This window comes from Dermacentor andersoni, chromosome 2 (genome assembly GCF_023375885.2).
Source record: "Dermacentor andersoni chromosome 2, qqDerAnde1_hic_scaffold, whole genome shotgun sequence".
Taxonomy (NCBI): Eukaryota; Metazoa; Arthropoda; class Arachnida; order Ixodida; family Ixodidae; genus Dermacentor; species Dermacentor andersoni.
In genome coordinates, this window is record NC_092815.1 from 174,059,822 (window position 1) to 174,079,491 (window position 19,670).

At 47.9% G+C, this 19,670-nt stretch overlaps 1 protein-coding gene across 2 annotated transcripts in view; it reads left to right on the forward strand.

Annotated features, from left to right (window-relative positions):
* Positions 1-9,318, forward strand: part of LOC126540873 (uncharacterized) — a 42,771-nt gene extending 33,453 nt beyond the window's left edge. For both annotated transcript variants that reach the window (XM_055076023.1, XM_050187701.2), the window contains 2 exons: positions 7,613-7,821; positions 8,529-9,318. In XM_055076023.1, coding sequence (XP_054931998.1) covers positions 7,613-7,821; positions 8,529-9,142 — 823 coding nt within the window. In that variant the 3' untranslated portion in view covers positions 9,143-9,318. The remainder of the gene's footprint in view (positions 1-7,612; positions 7,822-8,528) is intronic.
* The last annotated feature ends 10,352 nt before the right edge of the window (positions 9,319-19,670 follow it).

The window sequence follows — 19,670 nt, forward strand, 5'->3', positions numbered from 1 at the left end:
AGTTCATCCTCGTCCGGCACCAATGTTCAAATGCTCCTGCTAATAGATAGCATATTGGATATTGTCAGATGTCATAGGTCTGTCATTAGTCTGGTGTGTAGCAAACACCACTTGTGACACATATCCTAAGCAGGTGCCCAGTTTACCCCCCGCACCATCTCTGGTTGTGCCACCGCTCAAGCCATAATTTGAGGATCATATCTGCAATCATGATGCTCAGTTTGGATGAAAATCTGGTCCTCCAGTTCAATGGATATGAACGGGTGTGCCTATAAGAAAGGGCAACAAGGCTTGTTATGGCAAGCTTGCCCACATTTCAACAATAACAAGAAAGTTCACAGCGGCCTGCATCTAAGCTTACTAAAAGGCATGAACTTATATTCATTTATAAGGTACGCAATGGAGTTCATTTTTGACAGACTCGACTAGTGCTGCAGTTTGAAATCTACCATTTTAAATCCTTCAAGGCATGTAAAAGTTGCAGTTAGACCGCAGTTAATAGTTTATTAGACCAACTCTTTGTTGGGTACGACAGACGACTGGTAACACGGAATTAAAGCAACGCTTGATACTTTATTTCATCACTAAAAATATTAAAGCCATAAACACATATTGATCTGCCATGCAGTAGCAAGATGCACACATTACGCTTGTAACCCCCAGAGGAAGGCTGATTTAGCTGTTCATACGAAATAACTCTGAAACGCCAACTCATATAAGCAAATGCACAGGCATGTCCAAAACAATAGGCCTATGCAAAGCGCCCCTGCAATTGTAATTCCACACAGCAGCCGTAATATTCGATGCCGATGCATAACTCACTGCTTGACTATTCACCGAGTTCGTAGACATAAGCACCCTTTCAAATTCGCACCGTGCTCGAAAACCGCAACAGGGGACATAAAATCAGACATATAGTCACACCATTTCAATGCATGAGCAAAAACAGTTCATTAGGGCTAAACCCCATGAGAGCGATTTAGTGCGCGACGGCGACGAGCGACGGCTTCGAGCGAGAAAACGGGCCGTCGCTTGAACAGATCGCTCGGTTCTAGAAACCTAGAAGTCGTCGATCGTCGCCCGTAAGTGCTATGAGCGACTAGCCAATAGCGCGAAGCCTTAGCTGGATGTACGTACATCACTCAAATACTACCTATTGTCGTGCGGAACGAACAAATGCTGAAATTATTATACGTGCAAGGATAAGAACCTACTGCAAGACCTTCGGAAATATATTATGCTACTTTTTACAGTAAAATAAATCAGCCTAAATTACTAAAGCACGCGTCACGCTAGTTTTGCCGCGTATTTCCAGCCTTCATTCCAGCAACACCGGGGAGACGTCGCTCAATATCGTCTCTCGCAGGGAGTAAGACATATAAGCCACGAGTGAACGCGCCAGCCATCTCCATCGCATCGTTTGTAGCTGTCGCGCGCAAGATCGCTTATATGGTGTTATATACTTTATTCAGCATAAAACATGAATTCCTCAAGCATTTTCAGTAAGATCAAGATAACGCGCCCAAGTGACCTCTTGCAGCATGCAGCTGAATGCCTGCGGCAATATTTCAAACCAGCACTGGCGCTGCACCGAACTTCAGTGGTCGCACATTACCCATGGGCGATGATACACCGTCAAGCGCGCGGCTTATTTATAACGAAAGCATACCGCCAGCAAAATGTCGCCTTCTGTTATGGGCCTCCTTATTTCAACAGCCTTCCGTACACCGTAGCCTGCCAAACTGAATAAATTCAAACACACAAAACGCACGCTAAGCCACGCTCCGCATAGGCTCGGAATCATGGGCCCGGTGAACATACCATTTTAAGCGTCCTCTCGCCTCACGTCTAATTGAATATACCGTGGTTCTGGCAACGTTTGCGATTTTCAAAGATCTTACGGATAACGGCAAGTGATAAAATCACATGCAGTTATCGCGACGACTGGGTTCTTCGATTGACATCGAGACACAGCGCGCTTGCCTAGTCCGTTGTCAATCGCGTCGGCTAAGCGCCACGACTACTTCCTTGCGATAGCTTGTCATACGCGCAGAATGTGCACCTGAGGTAGAATTCACTTACCGTGGAGGATTCATTGTTATATCCAATGAATGACGAACGACTGTCGTGTTTTCGCGGCGACGCGAGATGTCTGACACACGACCTCCCTTGGATAGCCTTCGTTGCAGCTCGCAGGACGGATCACCTTTCTCCGGTGCTGTGCTGTTCCGCGATGTTGAGCGCGCGCGCGGTGGAGCAACTCCGAGTGAAAAAGTAGGGCGCTCGCTACGCGTTCCTTTCAACTGTGGCTGCCTGCTCTCTTAGAAGCAAAACGGCGTGTTCTTTGCTCAGCGTGCCTGAATGATACATCGCCATGTTCGGGGCCAGCCTCCTACTGTTGAAACGGGGGATTACGCTCCGTTTTGTTCTATATTTCCCCAAGAGTAGAACGGGCATTCTCCTCCCTCTCTTTTCACTCTCTCCTTGGTGACGGAATCAACAATGCATTTCACTCCACTCGATATTTCGCGAGAGTTAAACAACGTTTTGAAGAGTAAATCGGCCGCTTCACTCCTGCGATATCCTGCCTAGTTTTTAGAGTGCACCTAAAGCTTTTGTCGGCCTCCAAAGAAAGTATCTTCTGTGGAGGGGTGCGATTTCGACAACCCTATGGCTGGCCTTCTCCTGTATCGTTTTCCGCGCTGGAAGCTTGAAACGCCCATCATGTAGAGCTGCGGGGCATTTGAATATATAGCTACAAAAGCAGGCCAACGAAACAAATTTCGCGCCTTTAAAAACAAAATGACGTCATTTCTGCTTTTTAACGGATATGGCGTGAGATTGTTTATTCTTCCGCCGGAAGTGTTCCCTCCAAATACATATGGCCCTAAGCCCCATGAACCGCCGATGAACCGCCATGTTTCGTACGTATACGTATGGGCTCCTATGGAAGCTTGGCTTCCAGGTATACTTACCTTGGCCCATCTGTATTAATTGGATGCAGCCTGGCTTGTCGGGCTCGCGACGTATTCTTGCCTTCCTTCTGCACTTCGACAAGGCACCACTGCACTATTGGACTACGGCAAGGTAAGAAATTTTGGTTGACAGTATCCGACACAGTTCAAGCAATTTAGGCTTTTACGGCACGGAACCGAGACTTGTGACGCAATTAGCGGAAAAATACAGCGGGGCCTTCGTGGCAAATTTCCCTTGAGTTGATGACTCATACTACGATTCCTTTGCGACCCTTTCTATGGACCTTAAGATTATTGTACCTATTTCGGTAGTTTTTGGCATGCTCGCCGCCGCCAGCTTTGTGACGCAGTTAGCGAACAGCAGCTCAGCCATGTGACATACTTAGTTTCGCGTGTGCTGAATCTTACTGGGACAAGGTCGTGACGCTTTCTTTGACCACCAACATTATTGTAATTGATTTCGTTACTTTATGGGATACTTTTGAGGCACGCTCGCCGCCCCCGGCTATGTGATGCAGTTAGCAAAAAGCAGCTCAGCCGTATGACTCAGTTAGCTTCGCATGTATTGAACCCGGCTGAAACAAGTTCGTGAGGCTTTCTCTCACCCAATCATTATTATAATAAATTTTGTCTCTTTTTGGGATAGTCTTGAGGCACGCTCGCCACGCCTGGCGTTGGTACGCGATTATACTCGCGGACGACTTTCTGTGGGTGTGAACGAAAAGCTACATGGGCGGAACTTCTGCAAGTGTGTTACCGCGTGGAGTAGTCCTCCGTCATTGGACAGTGCTTCTGGTTGCTCGGACGGACGGTGAATCGACGTAGAGCTTCCACGTGTGACGGTTTTGCGTTTCCCCGGACGCGGAAGGGAAAAGCTGCAAATTAAATAGGCTTTTACATTAAGCAGTGTGTTTTGTCTTATTTAACGGTTGCTAATAAGGTGCGCATGTGTTCTCTTCCCCAGCTTAAAGTAAAGTAGACGAAAACGCGGGACTCTTTTCAGAAGCGCTCTCACTTGTGTGCTCTTTGCCTCCGTAGCTTTCCTTTCATAGCCACAGAAAGCTGTGCGCGAATATAACAAAGAGCAGGCTCGGTCGTGGTGACAAACTGTGACATGTGCTGATCTTAGTGGGGCAAGCTTGTGACGCTTTCTATGGACCCGCAACATATACCTTCCTTCTGTACTTACGCTTGTCGAAAACGCGACGAGTGATTGCCAAAAGTGATATCTCGGGAGGGTGTTGCTTGCGCCGGCAAAGCACGCAAAAAATAATGCGGAGGGCTAAAAAACCAGGAACTCAAAAACTGTCTTCTGAACGACTGAAACACGCTCTGCACCCACACAATTTACTTGAGTGCGAGAAGAAGGTACCCTGCGAGCGTCTAGCATGATTTGACTTAGAGCCTGTGTTGTGGCCAAATATGTGTACGTAGCGTACCATCGCGTCCGCTGATGCCAAGTTGTTTTAGAAACCCACAGTAGCCCGTGTATTTGTGCTCTTAAAGTGCACGAAATAATGCGCGGGAATGACGGAATGCTTGAAAAGCAGACGTTTTCTTCACATTTTATGGTATTGTTTGGGATGAGTCGGACATTTTTGACGCCATGTATGTAAAAGCGAATTGCTTTTGTTTGTAATGCTGCCCATTCACCACTTCCGCTCATTTCGCCTCTACTTTTGTTTTTTCAGCTGATCTTGTCCGGCGGAGCTGCGTACAGGAGCTACTGCTATTTACCTGGCGCCACAGCGTTTGATAAATGCACAAAAAGCCCGGAACGACCATCTATATAGATCAAAATAAACATTTCTCCATGTACAAGACGTCTTGCGTCTACCTTATGAAATTGCTCGTGGCACTTATTTTATGGAGGCTTGTAAGGATCATTCGCAATCATTTTTAGTAAAGAATAAAACTATCCCGCACTAAGACCGCGCGGGGTTGAGCAGCACAAGCAAGAAATATCACCTCTTTCCCTACTGGAAAAAGGGGTAAGCGAAGCTTGTTCTGCCTGCGCTTGACCTTCGTCATGGTTAAGTAACCCACAGGTAACGGTGCTGGATTGCTTCGGCCTCCCGCTCCCTCATTAAAACTTCTTTCTGGGCGAGTTGGTGCATACTTGACATAAAAATTGTTACAGCGCAATCACATGCAACCACAACTCCCTCAGCTCGGGAAATTCATGTCGCTGTCGGATTGCCTGGGCTGGGGCGGTAAAGGTGCGTTTATAGTCCGATGTTATCGGCGCGCGGGTGAGCGTCGCTCAACGCCGGGCACGTCGGAGCGCGTTGGCCGCGTCCGGTTACGTTGGCTGCGCCAGTGCGTCGAACCATCGGTTGAACGATAGACGTTGCTGTTCTCATCAACGTGACGTAACGTGTGCGCGCGCTCACGCTACGTTGGACTATATTTAGCCCTTAAGGCACGTTTATAGTCCGACGTTATCGGCGCGCGAGCGAGCGTCGTTCGTGGTCAGTCACGCTACGTCGGTTGCGCTGCGCCAGCCGAGATGCCATCCCCTCTATACTTCAACGCGTCCGCCGTCGGCTATTATCTTCGGAGCATGCGCAGAACGTTCGCCAAGTCGCACGCCGTCCGCAAAAGCCGTCTGCGGAGTTGTGTTGGCGCCTTTTTCTTCGCGCGCAATGCATTGTGGTGCCAGAGTTCCACCGACTTCAACGCGCGAATGGCTCAGGAGCCATATCGGCGCCGGGCCCGTCGGGGCGCGTCGGAAGCCGCCGGTTACGTTGGCTGCGCCGGTGCGCCCGACTATAGAGGGGTCGTTTTCGCCGACGTGACGTAGCATGCGCGCGCGCGCGCGCGCGCGGACGTTACGTCGGACTATAAACGGCCCTTTAACGACTGGATCAGCGCGTCAACGGCGAGCCGTTTCACGGGCGAGTTCTCACCGCAGCTCATCTAAGGCTGCCTGTGTTTCTCCGGGGAACGCGCAATGCGTGGCCGTGCCATCCGTTTTCCGAGACTGAAAGCCGGCGCAGCGCGTGCGATACCCTTTCCTTCCTTTTCCCTGCCCGGCGGAAGCGAAATGGCTCGAAATGGTTGCGCGCGTGGCGTGAGCGCGTGCCTATGCAGCTGGAATCTTTGCTGATGCTGGAATCTTTGCTGGAATCTTTGCGCGGACTCAGCTGTCAAATCATCAAAACCCCCTTTCCCGCAGCTGCTCTACTCTAGGAACAACTGGGTTTTTACGTGACCAGACCATCACCAAACTTGTGAGCCAATACAAGCTTCCCTTGAAAGAAGAAAAAAAATGACACGCCGGTCAGTGCAGCCGGCGTAAAGGCTCGTTTATAGTCCGACGTTATCGGCGCGCGGGCGAGCGTCATTCGCGGTCAGTCACGCTACGTCGGTTGCGCTGCGCCAGCCGAGATGCCATCCCCTCTATACTTCAACGCGCGTGCCGTCGGCTGCTATCTTCGGAGCATGCGCAGAACGTTCGCCAAGTCGCGCGCCGTCCGCAAACGCCGTCTGCGGAGTTGTGTTGGCGCCTTGTTCTTCGCGCGCAATGCATTGTGGTGCGAGAGTTCCGCCGACTCCGACACGCGAATGGCTCAGGAGCCATATCGGCGCCGGGCCCGTCGGGGCGCGTCGGAAGCCGCCGGTTACGTTGGCTGCGCCGGTGCGCCCGACTATAGAGGGGTCGTTTTCGCCGACGTGACGTAGCGCGCGCGCGCGCGGGCGTTACGTCGGACTATAAACGGCCCTTAACGCACGCCAGCTAGCGTTCAAAACGCCGTCGCCTACAACCGAAACCGGAAGCGTGGTTCAGGTGTTAATCTCATCCGAATGGCCCGCAAAGTGTCTGTTGCGATGTACTTGGCATCTCAACCAAGGTGTTATCGTACTTCGCATCTCAACCAAGGTGTTATCGGGAAACGATAAGAAAGTGGCCTTATGTACACCGTAGTAGGTGGGGTGATGAAATTGGGAAATTTGCAGGTGCAAGTGGGAACCAGGCAGTGCAAGACAAATGTAATTGGATATCCCTGGGACAGGCCTTCGTCCTGCAGTGTACATAAAGATAGACTGATTAAGTTGATAATTATGATGATTATGCTACATTATGACAGCAAGTGGGGCCCCAACAAGATGGCGGAACGGAACGCCCTTAATTTTTCTCTCGTTTGCTACATTACAAGCACACCCTATTCGTTCGCAGTATGAATGGTTTATAAAATTATAAACTTTGTACGCATACTACACACAGTGCGTTTCCCGTATTTTCAACAAATATGAAGTCAGTGGCAGTCTCTGTTTATTGGGGACAGCGAGGAAATACTGCACATCCTTCGGAAAACATGAAATATGAGGAAAAAATTAGTATTAAGTAATTACCTGCGGTGGTAATAATTAACACAGAAACGTACAAGGAAGAACATCCATGCTAAAGGGAACTAGAGAACACTGGCCGTATTGTGTGATACAACATTTGAGAGCATGACTTCTTCCCAACTATGTGCTAGAGCCAGGCAGATGCAGGCCATTATAAACGAAGTGAGAATCTTTAGTAAATGCAATACCGAAAACATGCCTCTAATCACAACACGCCAGTGTTTCTTTTTTGCTTTTTTTAGAGCATAGACGGCACGTTTTCTTTTCATTTCGTTTGCATGCAGGTGCGTGGAGTTCTTGCACTTGCAATTTAATCGTGCACTGCCGACGGTCATGGCTGATGATGAGGAGACCGAGGACAAGGTGGCGGACACCATCGTTGCCATCTGGAAGCATGTTCGAGGAGCAGCGCTGGAATGGTGGAATTTAAGCAAAGGGCTTGAGCTGAACAAAACAGTACTGCGCGATCACATGAGTGCCGTCAGAATACACAGTAAGAACATGTTTGCCTCCCACCAACGTGCTTTCTCTTCAAATACAATTGTTAAATATACTGCCGGATTTTGCTTTGGGTGAAATGCCTCGGAGATGAACATTAGTCGTTTCGCTAGGGGCCTGGTAATTAAAGTTTCATGGCTACACGATGGAAGAGGGGCTGATGGGAATATGCTGGGCCGAGTTCCTGAAACGGCTTTGCTTCAAACGATGCATAGCTGAATATTTTTTGTCGTCCGATATTGGGGGGCCTGTAAATGTTACACCACAACGAAATTCTGAAGTGACTGCATCTCCAAGACAGGGACATCACGACTGCACGACTGCATGAATGAATTGGTAAGATCAATTAGCGGGTTGGCCACAGTTGGCTTGGATGCCTGAATGCATATATTTCAGGGGTACTGTCCTGGACATCCTTCAATTCCACCGTATTGCCAAATTCTGCGATGGCGGCATTTTGAGCAAATCAGAGAAACTGCAGCAGCCGTATGGGCCAATAAGAGCTGACAAACTGTTAAATTCCACATCATGGCGTAATTAGTACCTGTCGAGAATATTACCCAAGTAGTAACGGTCTCTATTATTTGAGAGTCTGCGGTGGTTTCCACTATTGTGTCTTTAGCGATATAACGTGTTTGGCAGCATTGGTTTTTTACCCAGGCGATGTGTGAAACAAACGCTATTTGTTGCCTCTGTTCCCAGCTGAACTAGAACCTGTGGATACAGAAGAAGATCCTGCGCTGGAAGAACCTTACAGCGATGACTTTCTAAGCAACCTCGTACTAAGCACGAGACTCACGGGGCATCGCATCAATATAAGCCAAGAACTCGGACGTTTGCCACTTATTCGGGGACAATTTGAAGCCGTTACCCTGCAACCAGACTTTCTCTACCCAATGGCTCCGGAGCCCAGTGTAAACTACGGAACTATGGGCGTCATGATTGCGAAGCTGATGTTTGACTCCGCTTTGCAGCCCGCTTCGCCACACGACGGGCACCGAGTGCAAGGACAGGCCGAAGAAGCTTTCGGAACGTGTCTCGCGTCGTATGCGAAGGAGGCGCTGAATGTTACCTTCGAGCCGACCGAGTGGAAGGTGCACGCAAGAACAAAGTGGGCCATGGAGGCGGCGTTTCTCGCCACGAGGCGCAACTATAATTTCGTTGGAAAGCTTGTCATGGACCGATTTCTCTTTGTGCGTTTCGGACGCACCTTCTGCGGCGACACGTACCTTTCGCCGCTGCAGTTTGCGACCAAGTCGTCGACACTCTTTGCCACAGTCTTCTCTTGTAAGCGCGCACGTGAGGCCCTGTGCTAACATTGACTGGCCGCAGAGCGTGAAAATATCAGAATACTTTCGTTAATTATTGTAAGATCTAATGAAACAAGTGCGCAAATACTCTGAATAACTCTCGGCATTATACAGTTGTAATAGTGTAGCACTCACGGATTCTAGCACCATTTGCGAATTTGGGTACAAAGCACTGATTTTAGTTGGCGTCAAAATAAAGGTTGGTGAAGTTGAAGATCTTGTTACAGTTGTATAAGGGAGAGAGAGAGAAGGAACTTTATTAATGAATGGCCGGCAGTTTCGTTGTGGTGGCCTCAGGTGGCGGCTCCAAGTCCTTGGACTCGGGCGGCATCTTTGGCTTGCCGGACGGCCCAGAGCTGGTCTGCCAACTCTGAACTTTTGAGAGCCGCCTCCCAGCGGTGGCGACGCCGATGGAGAAGGTCCCCGGCGGGCCCCGCAGCTGGGGCGGTGTCGGGGAGAAGCGAGCTCGAGGCTTCCCGTACTGTGCTAACGGCCGCGATTATACAACTGTAGGATATAAACCTGGGTAGATGTGATGTAAGACAGCCGCGGTCCTACATCACATCTACCCAGGTTTATATCCTACAGTTGTATAAGCTTTTCTTTTTTAGCGGTCCAAAGCCCTACATCGGAAATTCCACGCCTTCAAAAATGTAGTCTATGTCGACACAGCAGAATACATAGAACGCAACTGTATGTCCCTTGCAGTGGTGGATTCCTCAGGTCCAATACGCGCTGGTGGTTCAATTCGCACCAGAAGCTCCGAAACAGCGGAAGAGGCGGCTATCGCTCTGGCAATAGCCTCTACACATTGTCATTACATTATTAGCGATTCCAGAGCAGCAGTACGCAATATTGCGAAAGGTCGGGTCTCGGCTCCCATAAAACACATAGTAGACACCAACCAACACCCACGACCAATCCAGATCATTTGGGCACCAGCACACTCCTCCCTACCCGGCAACGATGCCGCCCACACCGCCGCGCGAGGACTCGCCAACCGAGCACACGGACGGCTCACGCTAGAATCAGAGAGGGATCGCATGGTCAGTTACCAGGAAATAACTCAGCGCTACAGGTTAGCCAGGGCAGTGTACCCGCCAGCACACAAATCGCTTAACAAGCGACAAGAAGTAGCTTGGGGACGTATTCAGACTAACACCTACCCCAACCCCGTAGCCTATCACTACTGCTACCCGGACCAATACCCTAATACATGTAAGCATTGTAAGCAAAAAGCGGATCTATTCCATATTATGTGGTCGTGCCCAGCCGAAAATCACACAAATCACGAAATAAGTAATACTGAGCAGTGGGAGGCCGTGTTGTTCAGCTCCGACCCTGACCTGCAGGCCAAGGTCATCGAGAGAGCTGAAGAAGCCGCCGGGGCCCAGGGGCTTGTGGCTGCCTAACAACAAGGTCATCCGTCAATACCATGTTTTTAAATAAAGTGTTTACTCACTCACTCCAAGGCGGTAGGCCTCTGTAATATATGCGCATAGCTGTCATTCTTCAGTTAGGACACGAAGTCTTGACTATGTTGGAACGACGTCAAAAGAAACTAAGTAACCAGCCTCTCGGTAACTTATTTTTCCTTGCGTGTTATCATGAAAATGACATTCGTAATTATAGCATCTACGGATTTTGATCCCAGTTGTCTCCAGGGATTTCCTTCGTTCTTTATTTAGCAACATTCTTGTCTTAGTTATTACTTTTTTAAATCTTCGTGAGGTGGTTATCGTAACGTCATGCAAGTTCAACGGTACGCAAGATATTTTGCACCGGAATATTTATGCTGATGCGCCGATCTAAATGATAGTTCGCTTGCCACGTATTATTAATACAGCATTTATTCCTATAATTCGTTTTTAGCTTCGCATACGCTTTTGCGGAAGGGAAAGACAAGGCGCGCTACCTATACACATTGAATTTTAACGCGTTACTGCGCATCAAGTAGCTAAAATAAAGTCACGCAACAAGTCGCACAGCAGTAAAATAAATTGTGTTTTGTTTACGTTTTTACGCCCTATTCGTTGTGATCTAGGAACAGTTTGACTGCTACCCGATGGAGACGTTGGAAATGGTACCCGATGGAGATGGTTTTGGTTTTGGCAAACGGTATACCGCACACACACGCCTTTCAGGACAAAGAACTCGTTTATATCGAACTATGAGGAAACTTAAACAGGGATTCGTGTCCTTACATTGGTCATTGCTGCGTCTCTATAAATACCTCGTGGTAATTATTCAGTTGTGCAATAATGCTCTTAGCAGTCTTTATTGTCCTAACAAGATGACCAAATATAGTCTCTCAGTGGTTGCTCAGATAATCTACTACAAAACGTTTTTAATACGAGCAGCCTATTGGTGCCAACAGCGATATTGCCACATGTCCTAAAGTTAAAAAGCACCCGCCGTGGTTGCTCAGTGGCTATGGTGTTGGGCTGCTGAGCACGAGGTCGCGGGATCGAATCCCGGCCACGGCGGCCGCATTTCGATGGGGGCGAAATGCGAAAACACCCGTGTGCTTAGATTTAGGTGCACGTTAAAGAACCCCAGGTGGTCAAAATTTCCGGAGTCCTCCACTACGGCGTGCCTCATAATCAGAAAGTGGTTTTGGCACGTAAAACCCCAAATATTATTATTATTAAAGTTAAGAAGCATCTTACATAATAAAGTAAGGTAACGCAGTTCTTTCTGCTCTCAGTGTAATCATTTTACTGTTTTTAAGGATTCTCACTCCATATAAAAAAACAAAAAAATGAATAAAACGCCATGTTCGCCCGCTCCGTTTTAATATAATTTAACTTCTTTGATGGTACGTATAAAAGCCATACTCTATAATTACGAGGCATGCCATAGTAGGAGGATCCGGAGTATATAATGACCACCTGGCGTCCTTTAACGGGCGTCTAGTACTCGGTACTCGAGCATCCTTGCATCGGAAGGCCGCCACCACCGCTGGGATGGAACCTGTGTCATAGAGAAAGAAAAAAAGTCTTTTTCTTTCTCTATGCCTGTGTCCTCGAGTTTAGCTCAGCGACGCCATAGTGATTGCGCTACCGCCGTGGTTAGTCATTCCTTCGCTTAGCTGGTGTTCTTATCGCACCTTCCAGAGTGAAAAAGAAACAGGGATTTCAAAGATCGCCAACAACATGGAAGTCTATCGATTTGTCACAAAGCGCCATCCGCCATCTTTTGTCGTCCCATCGGAATGACAAAACGGAAGTGCTCGCTCGACAGCCTAGCTGAGGTTCTCGCCCTTGTTCTGTGCTATTCTCCCCCTGTTGTTCGTTGCTATGGGTGAAACAAAAGATCCGTGGCAAAAGCCTAAGGCTGGTCCATCAGCAAACGCGTCCGCCGTCAGCAAGATGGCGGACACGGCCAGTGTTGACAGGTCCCCATTTTGAATATCTCCTAGTAAATGGCAAGCGCGTCCATAGAGGAGTACACACATATATATATAAAGGAAATTAGGAGGCCGCTTCAGCTTCGCCTTTAAGAGAAAGCTTTAGCCCAGGCCAAAGTCTGACGCGGCCTATTCAAACACATGTAAAACGCAAAAACGTTTTTCGGATATAACTCCTAGACCGATCTTAATTAAATTTGTTGCGTTTGGGTGAGAAACTTAACTTCTAGTGACTGCGGGAAGTGGGATTTCGATTTATATGTAGTGCCTGAATATTTTAAAAAGATTTTCAAAATTTGGATGTTTGAAAAAAAATAGAAGCACAAAGTTTACCAATTAATTAATTCCAATGTGGCGGTACTCTCAAGTTATCAAAGTATTTATTGCGCTGGTACTACCAGCGCCGTCATGAGTCCTAGGGGAGAAGCTTTTTTATGTTATCTTGCAGACACTACCAATGCGCTGACAAGAGAGAGATAGAGAGAGAGAGAGAGAGAGAGCATTTCAGTTGCTCCATTCGCTTCAGCGGCAACAAAAACAACTAGCGCCATCCTTCTACTACGCGCGACAACAACTTCCCTCTCTGATAACGCTCTTGATGGTCTCCCTGCCTTCTTAAAAACTGTCCCTTACACTTTTGATTTTTTTCGGCTGCCGCGAGTGTAAAAGGACAACCGGCGGCAATCTCTCTTCGCAAACCTTTTTCCTCCCTTGCCAACTCTCCTTTACCCCCTACGCAACAAAGAGCTGTGGGACGATGCCCTCCGCGACGGACCTCCCGAGGTGCTCGAAGTTGTGATGCAACGGGCTAGAAACATCGCCGGAATCATCTTAGAGACCCTGGACTGAGGGTTCCTCCCACACTGGTCTCGCCGTTCAAATATTAATCATAAAGATGTTTTACTCTCTCTCTCTCTCTCTTCGTCGTAGTTGGCTTCTTTCGGTCCCCTCGGAAGCTAGGCCGGAATGGCGACTACTTTGGGCCTACACGCTTACAACGCAGGTAGGACCGTGACTCTTGCATTACTTTAACATCTGTTTATGTTGGTGCCGTTGATGAGGGGACAGCTGCCTCAGTGATGAGAGCGCTTTTGCGCCGCGGCTCCCAACGCGTGCGAAAAGAAGGGAAGATGGTCTCACACCGGACGGCTTCAGCGTTTCGCGACGCAGCAGCTAGAATATGTTCGTGGAGGAGGTGGCACCACGTCGTGGAAGACATCGAAATGACTCCAACCCATGCGGATGTGCGACAATTTCCCCTCAACCTTCGCCGCGCACGTCAGTTTGCGACCGCTGTGCTGCGGCAAGTGTGGTGTTACCGTTGTTTCGAAGACCGTAGACGAAGTGTGTGCTGCATAAGCGCGTCCGGCCCAGCACAGATTGCCACAATTCTCCGTGGGGCCTAAATAAAGCAAAGTACGCGATTATATCGCGAAACTTCCGCGCAAGTGGTACGAACGTGACAGGAAGTAATGGCGAATCGGGGCTGTACGACGCATATGGTATACAACGGTTATCTTTTTTCGCAACTGGCTTCTGCGTAGCCCCGCTCTAGAAAAGCAAATCCTGGCCGTCTGGCGTGCCCGCGACCTGTCGGGCTAGACCTGTCGGTTCCGACGTGGGACTAACCGGGTGCGCGACGAGTTCGCGTCCTCGCCGGACCTGCAATAAAGTTTATTCACTCACTCACTCACTCACTCAGTATGAGGGTGATGTTTTGTAGTGATGGCTTTTCCAATGCTAATTACTTTTCGCGCTGCGTGGTCCGGGCAACGCTCCGCCCGCGTTAGAGCGGGATCGGCTGGCCGTGAGTCGACTAAGAATCTAGCGGAAGGCAACGCTACAAAATAGCGACATGCTTTTGCTTCAGATAAATTTCGCGACATAATCGCACACACGATGTCGAAAGTTTTCGAAACGACGTCACACTTGCCGCAGCACAGTGGCCGCAAGCTGACGTGCGCGTCGAAGCTTGAGTCGACATTGTTAATTGTCGCACAGCTATATTGGCTGGGGTCATTTCGCTGCCGAAACCAGCTGCCGAAACCAGCCGAATAATGCTCGTCGCCGAGAGAACTATCGCGCCTGCAGTTATGTAAGTGGTTGTTAACACGGCGTCATTTATCACTAACCGTCGTTCACAGCAGCTGCACGTTTTCGTTGTATGCGGTGCAGACAGGTAGATTTAAAAAAATTTCAACGGTTCACATGCGCACATTTTATGCAAAGCTTCTGTTGCGATTCATTAATACCGCAAGATAAACAGGTGCTTCGTAGCAGCAAATTTGCATGTGGAAAGAGATCAAGATGCACGAGCTTCTAGATCTAGATCTAGATTTTCTCCAAGGGATTGGATGACCAATGGCTGCTGGTTGCATAGCAAGAGTACTGGTTCTTGGAGCCTTTGGGGGGCCGAATTCAAGGTAACTGAATAGGCGATAAGCTATTAGGAGTAACAACAGGCTATTTTTTTGCATTAATCACATCAAGATGGGAAACTTGCCAAGTAATTATTCACGCATTGCAGACCGTAGTATGTTAGCACATTTTTCTGGATCTCTTCGTGCTATTCAGAGCAGAAGAACCAGTAGTTAAAGGCCCTATATCAAGTCAATAAAATCATTAAACAGGCTTTGGCCACACAGCTAGGTTACAAAGCATTGCGACCTATCGCGTAAGAGGCAAGGAAAATTTATTTTATTTTAGCACGCCATGTCAAGTGGCCTTTTGTGAAGTGGTCTTGCATAAAAGCAGTTTCAGTGATAAGTAAACACAATTACCGAAGAAACATGCGCAATATTAACAAGGTGTGCCTGGTCTGATACCTAGAAGAAGCCCGCGAGTCTTGTAGATATAGAACGAACGAAGTAGTGCCGATGACAACCATCTGTATGTCTATACATGACTTTCCATCCCAACATGAGATTTCAGGATATTAAAATGAATTTACTGTAGCACAGCGCATATTAAACATAAAGGTAGAATTTTACATTCTACGTGTCGACCAAGGCTGATCGAACAAGTACGATATTGCGGGCTGTAAATCCTGAAGCTATCTCAGCTGTCCCACAAGCGGGAGCGCGCGAGGTTTTGACTTGCTACGAAACAATGAACACCACCACATCATTCAACGCTACATGAAAAATCAGAAGGCCGTCAAAAAAAAAAAAAAAAAAAAAACACAGGAGACAAAAATGAGGGTGTAGCGGTCAAATTGTATCTGCTAGTAGTTACTCTATTTTGAATACACTGTTCTAGAACCGTATAGCCAGAACAATCGTACAAGCAACACAGCGAATTGCACGAGTTGGTAGGTTAACATGCTTTAGATATATGTGCAGCGCGACACAGACATGTCGTTTATTATTTGTGCCACATCTGTGTCTCACTGCGCATATTCGCCAAAAATTGTACAAGTAAACAACCTCTCATGCAAGGCGTACGCATCTAAGCGTTGACAGGGGTGTTACTCGAGATTAATGTTGACGTACGTGTAAACAAACGGACTCACCTCGCGTATCCTGGTCCCTTTCAGAGGCTGCCGGTCTCGGTCCATACGCAGTAGCCGTACCAGTCACCGGCACACGTATGTCTGTCCACACGGCACCGCGTAAAAAGCTTTGCCACCTTCCCTGCTGTTTGTGCAGTTTGGTGCGCTGCACTCCGTATACTGGAATACAAGTGTCAATATTACACGTTTTGTGCGACTTCAACTAGGTCCTTGACTTAATATCGTCGAATACCCTACCCGATACCCGGGGCCGATGAATGAAACGCACGCTTGACGGTCCGTCTATTGCAATGTCGATGGCACTGAAGAAAACACGTCGCGGCCGTAAACTTGGATACGCAGTGGTGTAGTGGAACATTTGCGGTGATGTGGTACCACGTGATAGCGCTCTGCAAATAGCGTTGAGCGGTGCCGGAAAAGTTATGCGCAACTACGCTCCCTGCGGGAGCATATACGGGAAGATTTCAGTGCACCAAGTGGATAAAAATTTACTGGAAGTCTTGTCTCATGGTGGCTTTTACACATCTCGCATTTTGACCCCATTATTAACATGGTTTCAAAGAACCATGTGCGTTGTCGAATAACAAGTTCGGAGATGCTCCCGTGGTTTGTCGTGCAGTGGAGATGGAGTTGATTGCTCGTCTTGTCTGAATCGTAGCTAGTTGTCTGCGATTGCAAGTGCATAGACTATAGCAACATGTGCGCGCCCTTGCGGTTACCGATTTCAATGCATGAAGGTTACGGAGAGCTTTTCATCTATACACTGGGCAACAACTTTCTATGTCAGCGCAGCCAAAGCCATAGAGTTAGTATGCGAACTCTCGAAGAATAGCTGGTGCAAAAAGTTGCAACAGCTAAGGCCCCACCATGTTGCTGCCTCCCATTTTTGTAACGCTAAATACTTAAAGAATGAGATGCAAGGCAAGCACATACTTATAACACGTACGTATGGGCAGTGTCTAAAGTTCATTCAATATTTTTTTCTGAAAGACCCGGTGGTTATTTATAAACATTTGATGGAAAATTTATGCTGCGTGAAAGGAAACGTTTGCAGGTGCCTGGCCTAGGTGGCGCCACCATACTGAAGAAGGCTCAGGATCGCATTCATTGCTTGTTTCATCTTAATTGCACGTCATCGTTAGCGCCTGCGCACCTGCACTGAGTAGCAACATGGCGGTGCCCTTGCGGTTTCCGATTTCAATGCATCTCTAAAGTGGTTATATGAATGCCAGGCTAAAGTTGCGGAACCAAGCACAATTTTTTTTACTGCGCCATTTTATGTAGTCCGCAAATGTATGCAACTTGAAGCTAGCCAGCGTAAAAGAAAACGTACGAGTTATATTATTCTTAACTTCTTCTGTTCAAGATTTATTTCACAACAAATAAAAAACTTCCGCAAGAAACAATTTCCGTTTCATGCCTGTTCCTTGTTTTCTGGTGTCCATGTCTAATGAAGTTTAAATTACGGGTTTTGCGTGCCAAAACCACTTGCTGATTATGAGGAACGCCGTAGTGGGGGGACTCCGGAAATTTCGACCCCCATCGTGTTTTCGCCCCCCATCGAAATTCGGCCGCCGTGGCCGGGATTCGATCCCGCGACCTAGTGCTCAGCAGCCGTACACCATAGCCACTGAGCAACCATGCCGGGTGTGTCCATGTCTGCTTTTCTTCTAAATAAAGATGGCGTAGTTGGCTTGCAGCAAGTGTGAACAAGGGTTAGTAAGCTGATCTGAACTTAGCAGGAGTAAATGACGGCAGCGCTGTGCTGATGAATGTTTGGTCCGTTGCATACGCTTACGAAGAAAGGAGCTGTTTTGTGAGAAGCTGGCACCACGAGCACAGGTGCGTCGCTTGTCCGATGCGCAGGCGGCGGACACATCGACACCGGCAACATGTCCTTGAGCTGGCGAGCTGGCGAGAAGCAGAGCGCAAAAATGCGCATTTCAACAATATCATGACATACAGGTTCAGTATTCTTGCTTGTTGTCTGCCGCAGATAGAATTTCTTGCGGGAGATTTTGTATGTAAGCGTAGCACCGCCGGTGTCAGTATCTATGGGTAAAAGGATTTCCGGCAGTTCCCGATGACAGTGTTCAAACTCGGGGGGATGCAGTCATGTTCGCAAAGTTCCACCTGCAGTAACAGATGCGTCGGTGCATATTAAACAATTGAGCGACAGCGTTCCTTCCTCTGCGCGAAAACAACATACTTAGCCTGCGCGGATAATCCTGCTGCCTGTATATGCAAACGCGTTTCCGGCCCCGCCACATATAATCTAGTGAAAGTTTATCTTGTCTCTTCAAGTGAACAACCGAGAACACCTACGCTGTATGCCATGGAATTTGTGAAATGGGCTGTTTCCTTTGCGTAGGATTTATGATTGCACAGTTCATGGACGTTCCTTGTTGTCTTGCATAAAAAATGCTTGCTTTGATGGACGCGCTTGCTGCTCTTCCTCCGAATACCAAATATTGTATCTCTTGCTGTATAACGTTATTGCAGTGCATCTTGCGCGTTAGAACATGTAATTCATTTCTGCACGGCTTAGCGCTAAATGTGGAACGACTTAGTGGTAATGTGTTTTGTAAAAGGGCTTGGCTATCGACCCTTCAGTGTGGCATTCATAAACTAAATCAATATTGATGTTAGCTTTTAGACAACGATTCACGCATCTCCTTTACCTTGGCACTATTTCACAGACCGTAATGATACACCAAGTGAACTCAAGTGAAAATACCTAAATAATATATGCAGATCCCATGTGCTGTGGCAATCAATGTAAGCGAAGCTTTCTTTATACGCTGTTTGCATTGATTGACGATACTTTTAGCCGAATACGAGAGTGGTAAGCTAACGTTAAAAGTTACCTTGCGTCTACTGCTGCTGTTTGTCTGCGTAGTCCACAGAACACACAGGGAGAGGTGTTTGCTTGAGGCGTTGATGTGCGCCATTGTCCTTAATTTTTAAGAGGGTTGAGCATTATCATTGCCTCACATGGCACATAGCCCCAACGCAGCAGAAGTGTTAAACTTTAATTAGAAATTTGGCCGTTTGTAATTTAATTAATTATTATAATTCCATCTATACATAGTATACATGCATGCGCAATCTGCACCACGTTTCGCTGCGTAGCAAAGACTCTCCAGTTCCACGCGACGCTTCTTTTGGGACCGGGTGTCCTCGACGCTGAGTGCACGCTTTGGAGTCATTTTGGTGGCACGTGTTTACGTGCTCCTTCTGCATGCATTACGCGCATGCTGCTGGCCCTAGTGAAGATTCTGAACTAGGAACTCAAGTGGATACAATTGGCATCAAGTGGTTCCATATGATAATCAAATGGTCCCAGTTGAAAGCCAACTGGTCTCTACTGGGCGCCTACAGGGAAGCAAGTGGTCCCAGTCGTAGGCAAAGTAGTAACCAACTCGTTCCAATTGGAGGCTAAGTGGAAACCAACTGGTTTCAGCTAGAAACCAACTGGCATATTTCCAAGTACAGGCTAGTTGGCCAACAACTGGTCCGAGCTGGAGGCTGAGTAGAAACCAACTGGTGCCAGTTGGACACCAAATGGTCATGAAATTTTGTGATGCAGAGCAGATGGGCAATAAATGGTCCCA